The sequence below is a fragment of the Hemitrygon akajei genome, chromosome 24 (genome assembly GCF_048418815.1).
Source record: "Hemitrygon akajei chromosome 24, sHemAka1.3, whole genome shotgun sequence".
Taxonomy (NCBI): Eukaryota; Metazoa; Chordata; class Chondrichthyes; order Myliobatiformes; family Dasyatidae; genus Hemitrygon; species Hemitrygon akajei.
In genome coordinates this window covers 1,460,286-1,478,339 of record NC_133147.1, presented here as the reverse complement: position 1 = coordinate 1,478,339, position 18,054 = coordinate 1,460,286, and the positions used below count along the sequence as shown (strand labels likewise).

Sequence of the window (18,054 nt, the reverse complement as noted above, 5' to 3'; positions counted from 1 at the left end):
TCACTATTTCCTAGGTGATCATTAACCTTAAGCTGTCTTATTACCTCAGGATAATTGCACAACACCCAATCCAACATAGCCGATCCCCTCATGGGGTCAACAACAAGTTGTTCTAAAAAGACATCCCTTAGACATTCTGCCGATTCTGTCTCTTGATGTCCAGTACTGATATGGTTTTCCCAATCCACTTACATGTTAAAATCCCCAATTCTTATCATGATATTGCCTTTGTGAGACACCATTTTTATCTCCTGCTGCAATTTGTAATCCACATCCCGGTTGCTGTTTCGAGGCCTGTATACAACTGCCACTGGAGTTATTTTACCCTTGCTATTTCTTAACTCAACCCATAGAGACTCTACACCTTCAAATCCTATGTCATCTCTTTCCAATGATTTAAAATTAAAACACAGAACATACACCTCCTCTGCCTACTAACCTATCTTTTCGATAGATCATACATCCTCAGACGTTCAGCTTCCAATGACAGTCAGTTTTCAGTTAGTCAGACGGCCACAAGGCCATGTTTGCCAGTCTGGAGCTGAATTTCATGATCGTCTGTTTTATTCCTTATGCTGCCTGCATTCAAATACAACACTTTCAGTCCAGTATGTGTTGCTTTCTCTTCTTTTAACTGTACCATGCCTCGATTGCCCTGTAACTCATGACACTGGTTTTGGTTAAGCCTCATATCCTGCCTATTCTTTCTATAATTTATGTTGCACGCTATCTTTGATTATTTTAGTTTTCTCCTTCCTCAGCCCCATCACTCCGCTTCCCATCCCCTGCCAAATTAGTTTAAACACTCCCTAACAGCTCTCTTCAATGTGCCCGCAAGGATATTGGACTCCTTTTGTTTCAGGTGTAACCCGTCCTTTTTGTACAGGTTGCTCTTCCCCCAGAAGAGGCCCCAGTGATCCAGGAATCTAAAGCCCTGCCCCCTACAGCAGACTACCTGCCACACATTAATACACCTGATCATGCGAGTCATGGCTCACTAACACGTGGCATAGGCAGCAATCCTGAGATTACTACCCCAGAGGTTCTGCCTTTCAGCTTCCTAACTAACTCCCTGAATTGTCTCTTTACGACCTCCTCCTTTTTCTACATATGTCGTTGTTATCAACATGTACCAAGACATCTGGCTGGTTACCAGCTCCCTTCAGCCAGTCCGAGACATCCTATAACATGGCACGTGGGAGGCAACACACCATGCAGTATCTCTATCAGGCTGACAGAACTCCTGTCTGTTCCCCTCACTCTAGAATCCCCTGTGACTACTGCATTCCTCTTCCCATTCTGCATCACGGATCCAGGCTCAGTGCCAGAGATCCGATGGCTGCAGTTGTCATTTATCAGGTCATCCCCCGAACAGCATCTAACAGAAGATAACAATTACTGAGAGGGTGGCCACAGGGGTGCTCTCTACTATCTGAGCTCTTTTCCCTTGCTTCCCTAACCGTCACTCACTTATCTAACTCCTGCAGCCTCGGGGTGATGAACTCCCTGTAGCTCTTCTCTCTCTCCAGTTCACTCTCCCTAATGAACTTTAGGTCATTGAACAGCAGCTCCAGATCCCTAACAGAGTCTCTCAGGAGCTGCATCTCGGCGCAGCTGGCGCAGATGGTGCTATCTGGGAGACTGGAAGATTCCCTGGATTTCCACATCCGTTACCCAGAGCAAAGTATTAATCCTACCTTCATACTTTCTGTTCCTCCAAAAAATGCAAAGAAAAACCAAAAACGAAGTCCACTTACCCACTTACCTTGTCGAAGCCCCCTTTCTCCGAAACCTCGATGAGAAAAAGCCTGTTGCTTCTACTCTCATCACTGGCCCACTCCCAACAATGGTCGCTCCGCTTATCCCTTCTGTACATCTATTTGGTTTGTTGAGCTTAGTTGCCCCCTCTAAAATGTCCTGCACAAAATAGCCATTGATGGAAATCGAGGAGGAGATATTGCTGCCAATTTGAATTTGGAAGTACAAGTGAAGAAATGGAGGATACAATTGCACAACGAGGCCAAGGTCTTGATTACTTTTGTGCTGGTGATGGTATCGAGGGCGGAGTTGTAGTCGAAAAGAATATCCTTATGTGTGCAAATGTGTTGTTCAGATGTTCTTGGGTTGCGTGAAGAGCCAATGACATGGCCTCTGATGTGGACCTGTTGCTCCTCTATCCAAATTGGGCGCATATTAGAATAACTATGTAGTTACTTAAGAGAACCACACCTCTTAACCTTTATTGATTTCTCGCTGCGTTTATTGATATGGAAGAGGATTTCCCATGGGAAATTCTGTAAGATCTTCTCCCAAGTTTCATCATGTATCTCGTGGTATATTTTTCTGGACTGTGATAAAAATCCAAGGCAGTTAAATGTTTCTACCGGCTATTTCCACGTGTTTCCATGCCATAACTATTACGTCATCTCCCACTCCCATTCCCCAGCCTAAAAATACATACCCCGCCCAGTCTCCATGCAGCTAATGGCAGTCTTCTGCCACTTATTCCAGGTTCATCACCTACAGCCTATTTATTCCCTTATCACCTCCAGCTCTTTTTCACGACTTGGAGGTGGGTGTTGGTTCTGGGTCTTCACAGGGGCCTTGGTGGGCAGGAGATCAGTCGGCGATGTGTTCCAGACCATAGAGGTTGGGGCGCTGTGCTGGAGCCTAGAGGTGTTGTATTAGTTGGAACCAAGAGCAGTGCCCTGGGGGAGCTTGAGGATTTGTTGCTAAACTACTGAGGGGTGAGCCGATCAGAGGTTGGCAGCTGGGGAGAAATGGGTGGTTGTGAAAGGAGAAGTAAAGGGAATGAGGAGATAGTGAGGGGACGGATGAATGAAAACCGAGACAAAGGGAGTAAAAGAATAAAAATGGTAGTGGAGAGCGCTCTGAAAGTGAGGAAGATGAACGAGATCAGAGTGAAGGTGTTGGCATAATAAGATTTAATGAGAAGGCTTAAGGAAACATGCAAAAAATTAACCTGTTGGTGCTAACAACAACACTGGCAAATAAGATAGTGGAAATAGTATTTGCAAAAGTCCTTAATGATGGCAACCTATTGGTAAGATATGCGAATAAGGAACAGCTTTAGAAAGCACTCAAATTAAGTGAGATAGGAAAACGTAAGGTGGAATACACAGGATGGGAGCACGAAATGGTGGTGGATGTAAGGGAGTGATCACGGGGGGTACCAATGAGTATAAATATGGAGGAGTTGAAGAGGAATATCAAAGGAGAAAAGTAATGAATGCTCAAAGACTGAAAACAACAAAGGAGGGAGATGAACAAGGAAAGTGAATCGGTGTTGATTGAATTTGAAGAAGGAGTGCCAGGGAAAGTGTTCCTGGGTTTCAGGGGTTACCCAGTAAGCGTGTATGTGCCAAAGCCATTGAGGTGCTATAATTGTCAAAGGTTTGAACACATAGCTAAAAACTGTAGTAGGCAGAGGAGACGTGCTGGATATGGGGGTGATCATGAATATGGAAAGTGTGGAACAGGAGTGCAACCAAAATGCTGTAATTGTGGAGGAGCTCATAATGTGGCATATAGTGGGTGCGAGGTTAAGAGACGGGAGAATAAAATTCAAGAAGTATGAGTGAAAAGAAAGATCACTTATGCAGAAGCTGTAAGTATGTCAAGAGAACAGAATAATGCTTGTAATGAACAGGGAGCAAGAGGATGTGAGAGATGCAACAAAGAACAAATGATGGGATTATGTAGACAAAAAGGCTCTAGTAACATTCATTGCAGGAGTGATTAATAGTACAGCTGAGGTAAAGTCAAAAAGTGAAAAATTCACCTGGTTGTCAAACCAGCAATGAACCATTTAGGGTTAGTAGGATTGACATGGGAAGAAGTGATGGAGAACATCTCTTATCAGTCAAACCAGGAATTGTCATGGATTGGTTAATACTAATTATGGTGAATCTTTTGTAATGGAATGCAAGGAACTTACTGAGCAATAGTCAGGAATTCAAGCAGTTTATTAAAGAAATCGTTATAAAACCGGATGTAGTGTGTATTCAGGAGACTTGGTTGAAACCAACTTTAGACTTTGCAGTATATGGATATACAATGATAAGAAAAGATAGAAATCTAGGGAGAGGAGGGCGTTGTGCTATATTAATCGAACAAGGTATACCATATAGGGTACTCAAAAAGGGAGATGATCAGGAATACATAGTGGTGGAAGTGAGGGAGAAAGAGGAGTAAGTGGTTATAGTTAACTAATACAATTCATGTAAGAGGTTGGATTTGGACAGCCTAGTGAGGATACAAGGTTAAAACAGACATATAGTAGTATTGTTTGCAGATTTCAATGCTCACAGCACAATACAGGGGGATTCATTTACAGATTCAAATGGAAAGGTAATTGCAGATTTGATGGAAGAAAAGGATTTAGTATGTATGAACGATGGTAGAGGAACAAGGATAAACATAACAACAGGAACTGAGTCAGTATTAAATATGACATTAGTGTCTAATACCTTGGCTGGAGTTAGTAACTGGGGAGTTTGCACTGCTTCAACAGTAGGCAGCGATCACTACCCAGTTTCATGATCAGTGGGTGTAAGATCAGGTGGTGGAATCCCAAAGTGGGTGTTTGGAAAAGCAGATTGGAGTAAGTTCCAGAAGTTGAGTGAACAAGCATTGACAAGGATTGACATTTCTGGAAATATAGATGAATTAAAAAGTCAGGTGACTTCAGCAATTATTATGGCAGCAGAAAGATCTATACCCAGGAGTAAAAATAAGATGAATAGAAAATTGGGACCATGGTGAACAGAGTAATGTTGTCAGGCTGTATAAAAAAAAATAGAAATAGAGTGTTCAGACTAGTTAAAAGAACCCATAATATGCAGCATTTGATTCAATATATGAAGGTACAGGCAGTGATGAGAAGAACTATACATTAAGTTAAAAGGGAAATTTTGCAACAAAATAGGACGAACGACACCTGTGGGAGAGGTATGGGGAATGATTAAGAGGATGGGCGGAGATAGAAGGGAATGGGAATATCCAGTAATGATATCTGAGGAGGAAACAGCAGTCTCCAGTAGGGATAAGGCTGAAATCATGGCCACGTCATCTGTAAAGATACATAGTTCAAAGAAATTTGACTAAAGATTGGAGAAGGAGAAGGGAAAGAACAATGAGTCAACTCCCGGTTGTGTTAAACAGGAGCGAAGAAACTGATGATATAATTGATGACGTTGGCAGAGATGGTGAGAGCAATAAAGATATCGAGACTAACCTCCCCAGGGACAGATCTGATGTGCTATATAATGCTAAAAAATCCAGCAGAAGGAGCGCTCTTGAAGTTGCTGCATCTTTACAACAATGTGTGGGAGGGGGAAGATTACCAAGTGCATGGAAAGAAGCAGTAGTAATTCCAATAAGGAAAACTGGCAAGGATCTGTCAAAACCCACTAGCTACAGGCCAACAGCATTAACATCAAATATATGCAAGATAATGGAAAGGATGATAACAGAAAAGTCATCGTATGATCTTGAGAAGAGGGGAATGTTGGCAAGTTATCAGAGTGGTTTTAGGAAGGGAAGGAATTCCATGGACTCAGTGATAAAGCTAGAGACTGAAAAAAGAAAGGCCCAGGCAAATAAAGAATCAGTAGTTGCAGTGTTTTTTGACATGGAAAAAGCTCATGACATGATGTGGAAGGAAGGACTGTTAATTAAACTGCACAAGATGGGGGTTGGTGGAGGAGTTTTTAATTGAATAAAATATTTTCTGTTTGGTAGGTAAATTCAAGTTCGGATTGGGTCAGAATTATCAAATCAGTGCATAGTCGGAAATGGCACACCTCAAGGTAGTGTGATTAGCCAGTTACTTTTCATCGTTATGATCAGTGATGTCTTCACAAAGATACCATTGAATATAGGTAGGTCACTGTTTGTGGATGATGGTGCCTTGTGGAAAAGAGGTAGGAACATGGAGCATATAATCAGGAAGATACAAGGAGCAATTGATGAAGCGGTGGATTGGGGTTATGATTGGGGATGTAGATTTTCAGTAGAAAAATCTCAAACTGTGTGTTTCACCAGGAAAAATTTGAGGTAGGAGAGAAGTTAAGGATGTATGGGATAGAATTAGAAAGGGGTGGATCATTTAAATTTCTGGGAGGAGGAGGACCTTTTTCACACATTAAACTATCCAACTTCAACAAGTTGTTCCTATTCTTCACTCTTCCAGCCGAAAGTTTACTCTGTTACCTGTTGTGTTTTGTTTCTGTTGTCTCCTGTTTACTCCCCCCGGTGGCTTGTATATTACTAGTGATTTTGTTTGTTGTTAACCTGTTTTCTCTGCTCTGCTTTTGAGTCAAGCCTTCTCTATATTTTCCGGCAGTGTCACTTTGAGCTAATTTCCTGGTTTGTTCAAAGTATTTTAAAAAAGGTCCTATCACTATTCTTGAGTTGCTTTATAGAGTATTCATATTTAATCTCCCTCATGCTCCGAATTTAAATCTAACGTTCTTCAATGTCAGGTTTCACTCCCATCTGCAATTGTCTGCTCAGTGTTGCTGTCCTTGCGAAAGTCATTTTCCTGCATCACAAATCACACTAAATCCGATTTGTTTTGTAATCGATAAAATTACATGCACTTTCTGGTAAATTATATATGGAGGGTCTGGGACTGGAGGGCAAATATCAGAAATGATTTGCTGGTATTGGAGACATTCCAATAGTGTTTCACGTGACAGATTCAGCAAATAAAAGAGTTAACGTAAACGCAGTGGTTGAGCCTCTGGGCCCCACTGGCTAGAGTTTTAAAGAATGAGGCGTGTGCGATCTCATTGAAAGGTTTTGAATTTGAAAGGCCTACGCAGAGTGGATGTGGAGAGGACCTTCCCAAAGTCGGAGAGTCTTGTACCTGCGGGCACAGCCTCATAGTAGAAGGATTGTCCCATTGAACAGAGAAGAGAAGGTATTTCTTCTCCCAGAGAGTGATGAATCTGTGGTATTCATTTCTATAGTCGTCAGTGGAGGCCAAGTCATTTGGGTATGTTTAAATGGGAACTTGGTAGGTTCTTGATTAGTATAGAAGTCAAAGATGGTGGTAGAAAAGCAGGAGAATCGGGATGAGAGGGATAATAGATCAGGAGTGGCGGAGTAGATTTATGTTCCAAAAGATCTCATTTTACTACTATATCATGTTCTTGTATCTAGCTTCATCGAAATAGTCGTGTGCCGCAGCTATTTGCTTCCGTTATTGACTGCATGATTTTTTTCTCTCTGCCCATTGCGTGGTTGACATTTTTTTTATTTTTAATGGGATCTTTCGGGTTTCTTGTTTTCTGGCTCCCTATTAAAAGACAAATCCCAAGGTTGTATAATATATACATACTTTGATAATAAATATACTTTGATCTTTGAATTTAAGTTTGGAACCCCTGTGTTTTGTTTTCCATTGATAGATCTGCCCAGACCAAACATATCACAAGTCCCCAGTCATGTTTCTCAAGGTGAAGACGTTACGTTTAACTGCACATCCACGAAAAGCACCTCGGTCGGAACATTCTACTTCTACAAGAACGGCGTTCAATTGAATGACACGGTTCCCCAGGATGCAGATGCACAGAACAAATCAGCTACTTTCACCATCCAGAATGTAGATCCAGGAAATAGTGGAAATTACACATGTGTCTATCAACTGTTGGAAGGACCCAGGAATCTAATGTCGGCGCCCAGTGATGCTGTGTTTCTCTCTGTACACGGTAAGTACATTCAAACCAAACTTGCAAATTCATCTTCCCGAAAAGCATAGATTTTCAAAATTTATTTTTCAATTTCTGGTTGAATGTGAATTATTTTACTCCACTGAAATGAGTCAAAACATACTGCAGGTATGTCCATGAATGACAATAGTTCCATTGGTCTATCTCAGTGAATACTCTGTCATCTTCTTGAAATTATGGGTCTTCAATTTACTAGGAAGTTAACACTTCATGGGGTTAGATGGCTTTCAACCTACAACTACAACTGCTTCTCTCTTTTCCATCTGCTATCCATCCCCGCCATTCTTTCTCCCTGTTCTCGGCATAGGAGCATAGCGTTTATTGCGACGGCATTGCCCCGGAGTTCAGAATTCATTACCGGCGTCGTCTATAAGGAGGATCTCTAGGTACTCCCCATAGAATGTGTAGGTTTCCCAGGGTCCTCCAGTTTCCTCTCACAGTGCAAAGATGTACCGTGTACTATTTCCCATGATCAGGTTAGAGTTTAATTGGGGTTGTCGGGGGTTTGCTGGATGGTGAAGCTCAAGGGGCCGAAGGGGCCTATTCCACGCTGTATATCTATATAATGTAACAAGATGCTTGTGATATCTAATTTCGACCGACCACGTGCTTCATGCGCTTTTGCTCTGATGCGCTGTTATAACGAAGTTCCTTGTCCATCAAGATGCTCTTGATACCGACAAGCGTGTCAGCAGTCTAGAATGTGTGACCAAACATTTCTACCTGTATTCCTTTTAGTAAACAAAAACACATAAAAGAAACGACTGGACACATATGAGCCATAATGAAATGAGCTAAGACTTTGCCTCCTTTGGGAATGAACTATAATCCAAAAAGTAGAAGTTTATCTTTTGCATGTTAAATATTTCAGCATATTCTTTGAAAACTACAGAACCCTGTGAAGTGAGACTAACAGTCAACTTCAGACAGAATGTAGACAATTTTGAATTTTCTTCAACAGATGCCTCACCTTATTCTGCTTTCTTGCCAAAAGCATCTGTCACAAAACACCAACCCTGACCTAATCTCGCCTATTTATCTGTTTTAGCAAAGTCCTTTCAGCCATGGATTCCAGCTTTACCTGTCGTGGCCCTGGTGTTAATGTTTGGAGTATTGGGTGTTTACTGCTGGAAAAAAGGTAGGCAATGCCAACGAATAAGAACCAATTGTACAGAAAGCAGGAAGAAGATAGTTTTCTCACTTCAAGTCAAGTCACTTTTTATTGTCATTTCGCCCATAACTGCTGGTACAGTACACAGTAAAAATGAGACAGTGTTTTTCAGGACCATGGTGCTACATGAATAAGTATAAAAACTACACTGAACTACTTTTAAAAAAAAAACACAGAAAAAACTACACTAAACCGCAGACCTACCCAGGACTGCATGAAGTGCACAAAACAGAGCAGGGATTACAATAAATAATAAATAAGACAATAGGCACAGAAGAGGGCAGTAAGTTCATGTCAGTTCTGGCTCTGGGCATTGAGGACTCTGAGAGCTTGGGGGAAGAAACTGTTACATAGTCTGGTCATCAGAGCCCGAATGCTCCGGTGCCTTTTCCAGATGACTGGTGGGAGAAGAGTTTGTAGGAGCGGTGTGTGGGGTCCTTCATAATTCTGTTTACTTTACGGACGCAGCATGTAGCATAAATGTCCGTAATGGCGTGAGGAGAGACCCCGATGATCTTCTCAGCTGACCTCACTCTCCACTGCAGGGTCTTGCAATCCCAGATGGTGCCATTTCCGAAGCAGGCAGTGAAGCAGCTGCTCAGGATGCCCTCAATACAACTCCTGTAGAATATGATGAGGATGGGGGGGTGGCAGATGGATTTTCCTCAGCCTTCGCAGAAAGTAGAGACGCCACTGGGCTTTCTTTGCTATGAAGCTGGTGTTGAGGCCCTTTTGCACTGGCCTGCCTCTCATCACCTAAACGTGGGCCATAAATGACAAAAGATTATAGATTACAATGCAAAATACAAAAAGCTGAATTTACAGGAGATTTAATGTAGGGATAACAATTAAATGGACCACTCGTTCAGTTTAAGGGCAAATTTCAGAGTCAGAATCAGGTTTAATACTACCGACATTATCTTTTCATAAGATGGCTCTAAGTATCTGTCTGAATGTGGTAGGCACCTTAGTCGATTGTCTCGGGTTTTCACACTTGTCACAACCTTGTCCGGTAGATGCATAACTTGGCCCCGTTTTCGTTTTTGAGTATCTATGGCATTGGCAGTTCACTATTTAATATATTCCATCTTCATTACGTACTTGATCGACATAAGACTGAAAACTGTAATCAATCTCTCTCTATATACTCTCTCTATCTCTCTATCTTCTTGTCTCTGTCTGTTTGACTGTCTCTGACTCCATCTCTGACAAACACAATATACTCTGTCTTCTCCTCTCTGTCTGCCTCTCTCTTTCTCCCACTCTCTCTCCCTCTCTTCCTCTCTCCCCACCCTAACTCCCTTGTGTAAACAACTGTAAGAAAAGTATGAACATTATAACATGGAAAGGTAACAGTGCGCCCTGGTCATCATGCAGATCTTCAAAGCCCAGTTCATCAAGTCCTGAGTCCGATTATGCCCCAGTATTTCTGACTGGTTGTTGATGGGGTGACTCCTTCCTTTCGCTAGCCTACAGGTTACCTTTGGGCAAGGTGCTCCACCTGCCTAGACCCCCAACCCCTCCCCTCCCCCCCGAATCAGCTCATCTGAAGCCATGGGAGCGGTGGTGGATAGTCGTAAGAGCAGCAGGTACAGATCACAAGTCCTGGTTATGCGAGCACTGACGCCAGGCAAACAATCTCAGAGGGATATTGATTATGGCTAGGGTCACCCATCTTGTGAAGGCACTGTCCAGAAGAAGGCAATGGCAAACCACTGAGATGGATAAATGTTCCGACAACTATGACCATGGATAGACCGTGATCGCGCTTGCAATACGACACAGCACAAAATCGTGTTAATGATCACCACAATAATCCAGTTCTGACGATGAGTTTTCTACTTGAAATCTAACGGCAAAGTCCCAGCATCTAAGTGATGTTTATCTATTTTCTTTTTATTTTCTGTTAGTTGATTTAATTTCAATCTCATTCTCACATTAGGGGCCACGTTTGTAATTTTGAAACATTTGTGGATTTAGTCAGGATTTTATTCTGTGGGAAGAAGTAGAAATTGCTAATCTTCACACAAGCCTGCTGTTCTCTGTATGGCTCTTTGATGCTTCTTATAAACTTCTTTTAAATCTCCCTATCATTTACAGGGAAGTCCAGAGGCCGCGAAGAATTCAGGTGAGAACATGATTTTGGCAGAACTAAATGTATATGACATTCATATTCAAATTTGGGTAAAGTTTTAGAATTCAGAGCGTCACCTCAAAATGCTTTGACCCGGTATTCAGGGGTGACAATTGTAGAGTGGTGTCATGGCGCAACTGAATTCGCTTTAGATCATTGACCCCAGTGGCAGCTCCCGAAAGAGTCTCTCCAAATAGATCACATTGACTCCTCTTGTAGTGTTTCCGCAGAGTAAGAACAGCAACGGAGCAGTATGGTTCAGCGCTTATATTGTGTATGCTAATGATGATACACGATGGACACCACACGGTATGAGATCCAGGAACCGCGCCCACTGAAACAAAAGACATGCACACTTCTGCAAAAGAAAATGCTTCCCCCATGTAGGAGGCCCAATCGATTGACCGGGCAATTGATAGTCCGCATACGCACTCACTACATTATCTTAATCGATCTGATATGGTTCATAATTAGTTCTTGCTGTCTTTCCTCATAATTTACATTCCCAGTTTTTGATTTTTCACTCCTTTGTGGGATCTTAATGTGCTTTCTCCATTTGTTTATCATTTATTTTGCTCTTAACGCAATTTTATTCGCTTTCCTCTTAATACCATTTCGACCTCTTCCACTCACCTCTCTCTCGCTCCACTTTTCAAGCCACAATCTTTCCATGTCCTCTTCCCGCCTCGATCTCGTATAGTACACCTCTTGCCGTTATCCGATTGTAGTTTTTGAAAGCAGTAAAGGTCTTACATCGATTGACCTAAGTCAGAATTGCCCGAGCGTTACATGCTAATATTGAGAATATTCCCTGAGTCATCCCAAGTTCAAGTCAAGTTGAACATCAAGTTTATTGTCATTTTAACCATGTACATATATACCGCCAAAAGAGACAATGTTCTTCCAGATCAAGGCGCACAGTAGAGTACATATACTTTAACTCGCCCACAACACACATAAATTGCACATTACCGCAAATAAATTAGCAAATAATAAGATGCATTTACTACACAAGTTAACAATGTAAACAGTATATCACTAACTGGTGCTTCATACATTATGAGACCTGTGTGGTGACAGGGACTGCCATACTTTTGCTCCTCCCATCCGTCATGTTTGTCCGGATAATATCTGTATTCTAATTCTTTGCATTGCATCATAATCACAGGGGACCCTTGGGCACGCCCAGCATTGACACACTTAAGTCTTCCGCCGTTTGTAAAGTGCACCACGCTTTCGTTCTCCCGCTAACATTCACAATTGCACTTTATTCTCGTTTAATCACATCTGTCCCCGTTAGGGACAGATCACTAATCACGCAGTCACATATCAACCAGATAGATCTCCTGCAATTTCTTTCTAGCCACCATCAGTATCTTTGCAGTATTGTCCAATTAAAATAAGTTGACTTGTATGTATGTTCCTTTCAGGGCCGTTCCTCCACCTAATGACAGTCCCAATAGCAATGTCAATGTCGTATGTAAGTATTGCGTGACAGCTAGATTTTCATGAGATTTTAATTGTATTTTGTTTGTTGTTTTATTAAGTACAGCGAGCGGGTGGTGTTATCAGAATGCAAGTGACATTACACCGTGCTTGACATCTTGTGAGTACGCGGTGAACTGTGTTAAGGATCCAGTACCTGGAATTGGCATTTTGCCCTCTCAGCAAAAAGCGCAGAATACGCCACACAATTTTATTTCAAGCGCTCAATTAGCAACTTGAAGGAACGAAAGAAGCCGATCGCATTTAATGTGGAAGAAAGTATATGGAAAATGCTGGATTAGCTCAGGAGGTCCGTCAGCACCTGGGGGAATGAATCTGACCTGAAATGTTGACCTTCTTGCCATTTCTGTGCTTACTGACTGGGCTGCTGAGTATTTATGCCCCCTCTGCTTTTTGCAGAATTGCGGCAAAGGGATACTGACAATTCCCTCAATTAGCTTTTGTTCTTTAAGAGTTGTCCCACAAAAACTGCTCCTCTGATTAAGCGAGGCCCGTTCATTCTTAACTAGATGTATATGTGTCCTTTCTGAAAATATAACATGCAGATGTTGTTCCTTGAATCAACCTATATATTTACTCCTGAGAGAGATTGTAGTGATTCCTCATCAGAGCGGTTTCTGGGATAGGTGGACTTTGATCCAACATCATCTGAGCCTCTACTCTTTACTCTACTCTGAGATGACTTCTTTTTTTATTTTTATTTTATTTATTTAGACAGTCAGCACCATTACAGCCTCTTCTGCCACAATAAGCCTACACCGTCCCATTACACTCATGTCAGCAATTAAACCTCCTCAACCGTATTTCTTTGTATTGTGGAAGGAAAACCACATGGTTATGGACAGAACGTATAAACTCCTTACAGACAGCGGTGGGAAATGCACCCTGGTCGTTGGGGCTCCAAAGTCGCATGCTAACTGCTACACTGAAGCGTTGTCCTTAGAAGGTTTGACGAGGTAGAAATGCTGAAAAAGAAACTCTTGTCTGTGTTGTCTGGAATAAGTACGTGCAAAATCCACCCAAGTGGGCTGATATCGTTAGTCATTTCCTTACTCCCTTGGAAGCACATTAATTATTATGTAGGCCGAACTCAACATAGTTTCTTTCAGGGGAAATATTGCGTGACCAGCCTGCAGGAATTCTTTGAGGAATTCTCAAGGAAATGAGAATCGGTGAATGTTCTGAAGGCCGTTGACAAGGTCTGAACGTAAGGTCCATGGCAATATAGGAAAGGATAGCATGATCAAAGGGTACTACTGCGCATTGCAATGCTGAATAAAATAAATACTTAAACGTTGGCTGACTGGCAGGGGGCAAAGTGTTAGAATGGGGGTGGCTTTCTGGTTGACTCCTCCAAGAGGACCACAACCTTGTTGTAGGATTTGGAGGCTTGTGTGCCTCAATGACCCAAAGACCTATGTTGGCTGGAGTCAGCACTTTATGCTTTGGCTCACCTTTGCCAAATAGGACAAGGGGTAGAGGTCATACTAAGAGTGGTGGAAGGGCAGGCAGTGTGAGGAAATAAGGAGTCTTCAGGAGGATTTGGACAGATTAGGAGAATGGGCAAAGATGTAACAGAGAGAATGCAGTGCAGGGAAGTGCATAAAACTGAGATGAGGCGGGATTTTGTTATGCATGGGACGGTGATTCCGTGCAATTCTTTGCTAAGGACGGCTGCACAGATGAAGTGATTGGCTACAGCTAACGCGAAGCTTGGAAGGTTGCTCATTAGGATGATCGTCAAAGGTTACAGAGTGGAGGAAGAATGGGATGGGGAGGAAAAATCAATCAACCATATACGAATCGCACTGAGAGTGGCAAAATAGCTTTGTTCTGCTCATATGCCTTAAGGCAAATGTGTATGTAACCTCCGCCAAACAGCTCGCAGAAGTTCCCAAATAGACCAGATAGCCGTTCATGATGTCGGGAACGCAGCTGCCTCAACTTTTGTTCACAGTTCAGTCCTGACCTCCGGCGCTATCTGCATCTAGTTTGCACGTCCTTTCTTTAGGGTGATCCCATTTCTTTCCTCCTGCAAAAAATACGCGTGTAGGTTTATAGTTTAACAGGAAACTGCAACAGGGCCGCACCTAACCACACTTCAATAGATGTTGAATGTAGTATTTTAAGCATTGATGCCATGATTTTAATTTTGTACAGATGCTGATCTTAAGTTAACACCGCGAACAAAGAAACAAAAAGTGAGTTGAAAATCCTCCTTTTGTTATAATTTATGATTTATGTCCTTTCTTTGAGAGAGTTGTCTATTCATCTTCGGGCTGCCCAGTAGGTTTCTTCCAGTATTATGTTTGAAAATGCATGCATTTTTTTTATTTTATGAAGACATTTGGATGGAACATCATACTAACATGGAGAAGTGAATTACGTGGAGGCACATGCGTCATTTCACAATCTATACGTGACTCGATTATGAGCGATGCTTATTCGCTGACTTGTAATATTGCGTCATCAATAGGAATTGATCTGCAAGATTTTTTTGGAGGGTAACAGGCCACCCGGGGTTAAAGTGCAGATAAGTCTCTGTATTTGCAACCAGACTATCCTTACTATCTAGAACACGTTATCCTAACGCGCAGGATAATCTCCAGTAAACGGCACAATTATATGCTTTCACTGACTGAAACACTCTTTTGCAATAGTTACTTGGGTTATCTCTGTCCTATTCCAGATATTAACTTTTTTCAAAGCTCTTCGGACTAAGAATTAGTGCATCTGTTTCGTTAAGGCTGTGAGACCAACAGCTGAGGATTGATCATTTTATTGGGTCATATTCATATGCTCGTGAAAGAAACTGATCCCACTTTGGTCTTACCAGGACAACCTTGCACTGGGTTAACCGTCTACCTCTGTGATTGACAGCGCTTAGACTTTTTGTTATTTAATATTTTATTTATTTTGCGATGTAGCGTGGAACAGCCCCTTCCAGAATAACAAGCCGCGCTGCCCAGCAACACACTAATTTAACCCGAGGTCAATCACAGGACAATTACAATGACCAATTAACCGACTAACCGATACACCTTTTGACTGATGGAGGAAACCTCTAGGGAAAATGCGCCAGGTCCTCGGGGTGTACGTACAAACTCCTAAAAGACGGCGCAGGAAATTGAATTCGATCTCTGGGGATACCTTGAACTGTAAAAACGTCACACTAACCGCTGCGCTATCATTGTGCCACGAAAAGCAATTTGTTGATGCCACTTGTAACCGCTGATCTGTCCGTAGAATGGTTTTCAGCCATTAACAGATACGTCCAAATGATTCACTAACGAATTTCGACATTCAGGGCAAGAAAGAACGCTTTGAAACCCACGCCGATGACAGCACGATCTATGCAGACATCAAGCTGTAGAAGGGACAACAGGCTTCTCGATATTCACCAAGAGGTAAGGTGCCGATCAAGACAATGATCAAGTGGAATTTAGACTGCTCCATATTACCCACGAATATTTACTAGTTGCAAACAATTTTGAAATGTGTGAAGTAGGCAAATTCATCTTAACGTTCTGACAATCCATTGAAAACATAGCACAAAGTCAAACCTATGTGCCTTGCGATCTGGTCACCGGCTGATTCATCGTTTCATTCTTTTTTTTTTCTCAAGGGATGTGACGTATGTGTTCTCGGTTGATAGAAAATAAAAGAGAATGGGGGAAAAAGTTAATTATTCGAACTCCTGGATTTCTGTCCCACCATTTAACACTGCCAGATAAACACACAAAATACTGGAGGAAATCAGGATGTTGCCTGGCCTGCTCAGTTTCTCCAGCATTGTGTGTCTGTTGCTCAGACTTCCAGCATCTGCAGATTTTCTCTTGACTGCCATAGATAATCCCATATTTGAATTACCTTTTGCCATCTCCACCGCAATAGGAGTGGGAGGAACTAAAGATGGCGCCAGAGGTTTTTCCGGATCTGACCGACACGGTTTATATTTTTTCTCTACTCGTGTCTCTTTTTTTTCCTTTTCAAGGTGGCTGGGGTCCTGTTGGAGACCATAATTTGCAGATGCAGCTCAAACTACGGTTCTACATGGCTGTTGGGTTCTTGCTTTCCGAAATGGCCGAGCGATCCTGATGTTTCGATGTCTCCATGTTTCGATGTTTTGTGCGCATCTTTGCGATATGACCCTGAGGACGACAAGATTCCTCGCCGATGTCGTCGATGGAAGCGTCGCAGGAGATTGAAACACCGAGACAGCGGGTGGTGTGCGTAGCCATCCGAGGTCCCTGCAATCGAAAAATCTCTCTCGCGCTCTCTCTCTCACACACACAGATACATCCCCATATGTACATACTCTCTCACACACATGGACACCCAAATATACACTGTTTCTGCCTCTCCGTCACTCACTCTCACACTCTCTCTCCCCTCCCACGCACACACTCGTTCTCTGACACACACACCCATATACTTTGTCTCTGCCCGCACTCCCTGCCTCTCACTCACACACGTCCATAAATACCGTCTCTGCCGCTCTCACTCTCCTCCTGCCCCCGCACAAATGCACACACTCGTTCTCTCACACACACACCCATATACTTTGTCTCTGCCCGCACTCCTTGCCTCTCTCTCTTGCACACGTCCATAAATACACTGTCTTTACCTCTCTCGCTCTTCTCCTACCCCCCCTCCCCACACACACACACACACACACGCATTCTCTCACACACGCCCATTAGATTGATCTCTCTCTCTGTGTCATTTTCTCTCCTGTGAGAGTCTGATGGTCTTCGAGTCGGGGGCCTGGATGAACGACCATTGAAATTGTAACATCAAAACTGCGAGTTATTGGTGTCCACTCTCATCTGGCAGAAGCAATGACTCCCTGTCACCCACACTTGTGAGAGAGTGAGACACACAGAGACTGTCTGAGATGTCGAAATGTTAGAATGGACAGTAGCTTTTAATGGACTTTAGATCATGGTCTCTGGAAGCTTTACTATTGCTTTCATGGCGGGTGATGGAGGGTTGATTTTTTTATGCTGTAGCAAGCGAAGCTAGGGGAGGGGGGAGAAATACTGAATATTTTGCTGCTGCTTTAGCGTGGGTGGGTGGGGAACTTTTCTGTCATTCATAATTTGGGTTTTTGCAGTTTTGTAGATGCCTGTAAAGAGTAAGAATTTCAGGTTGTATACTGAATACGTTCTCTGATATTAAATTGAACCATTACTATCTCTCATACCTTCTGTGCACCTCATTTGGACTCTGATCCAAGTCCGTTGCATCAGGAACAGGCCATGGAGCCTGATTCAGTTTCATATTAAGATTCAGGTTCAGAGTAATTTATTTATAGCACTGTACACTTAAACATACAGTGAAGTATGCCGCTTCCGTTAAGAGCCAACACAGTGGTTCAGTCCCAGAATTTGAATTCAGATCTAAGTGTTTTGTAATGAAATATGGTAACGGAAGCAGTCAAATTACATCATGGTGCCAGGCCAATCACTGATCAGGATCATGGC

General features: G+C 42.5%; 1 protein-coding gene across 1 annotated transcript in view; it reads left to right on the top strand.

The window, feature by feature from the left end:
- The window catches only part of LOC140715539 (uncharacterized), a 615,203-nt gene extending 597,560 nt beyond the window's left edge, over nucleotides 1-17,643 (top strand). Inside the window, exons 7-13 of the mRNA XM_073027893.1 lie at nucleotides 7,437-7,736; nucleotides 8,806-8,895; nucleotides 11,029-11,056; nucleotides 12,493-12,542; nucleotides 14,729-14,769; nucleotides 15,876-15,975; nucleotides 16,563-17,643. Coding sequence (XP_072883994.1) covers nucleotides 7,437-7,736; nucleotides 8,806-8,895; nucleotides 11,029-11,056; nucleotides 12,493-12,542; nucleotides 14,729-14,769; nucleotides 15,876-15,941 — 575 coding nt within the window. The 3' untranslated portion in view covers nucleotides 15,942-15,975; nucleotides 16,563-17,643. The remainder of the gene's footprint in view (nucleotides 1-7,436; nucleotides 7,737-8,805; nucleotides 8,896-11,028; nucleotides 11,057-12,492; nucleotides 12,543-14,728; nucleotides 14,770-15,875; nucleotides 15,976-16,562) is intronic.
- Nucleotides 17,644-18,054: the final 411 nt, after the last annotated feature.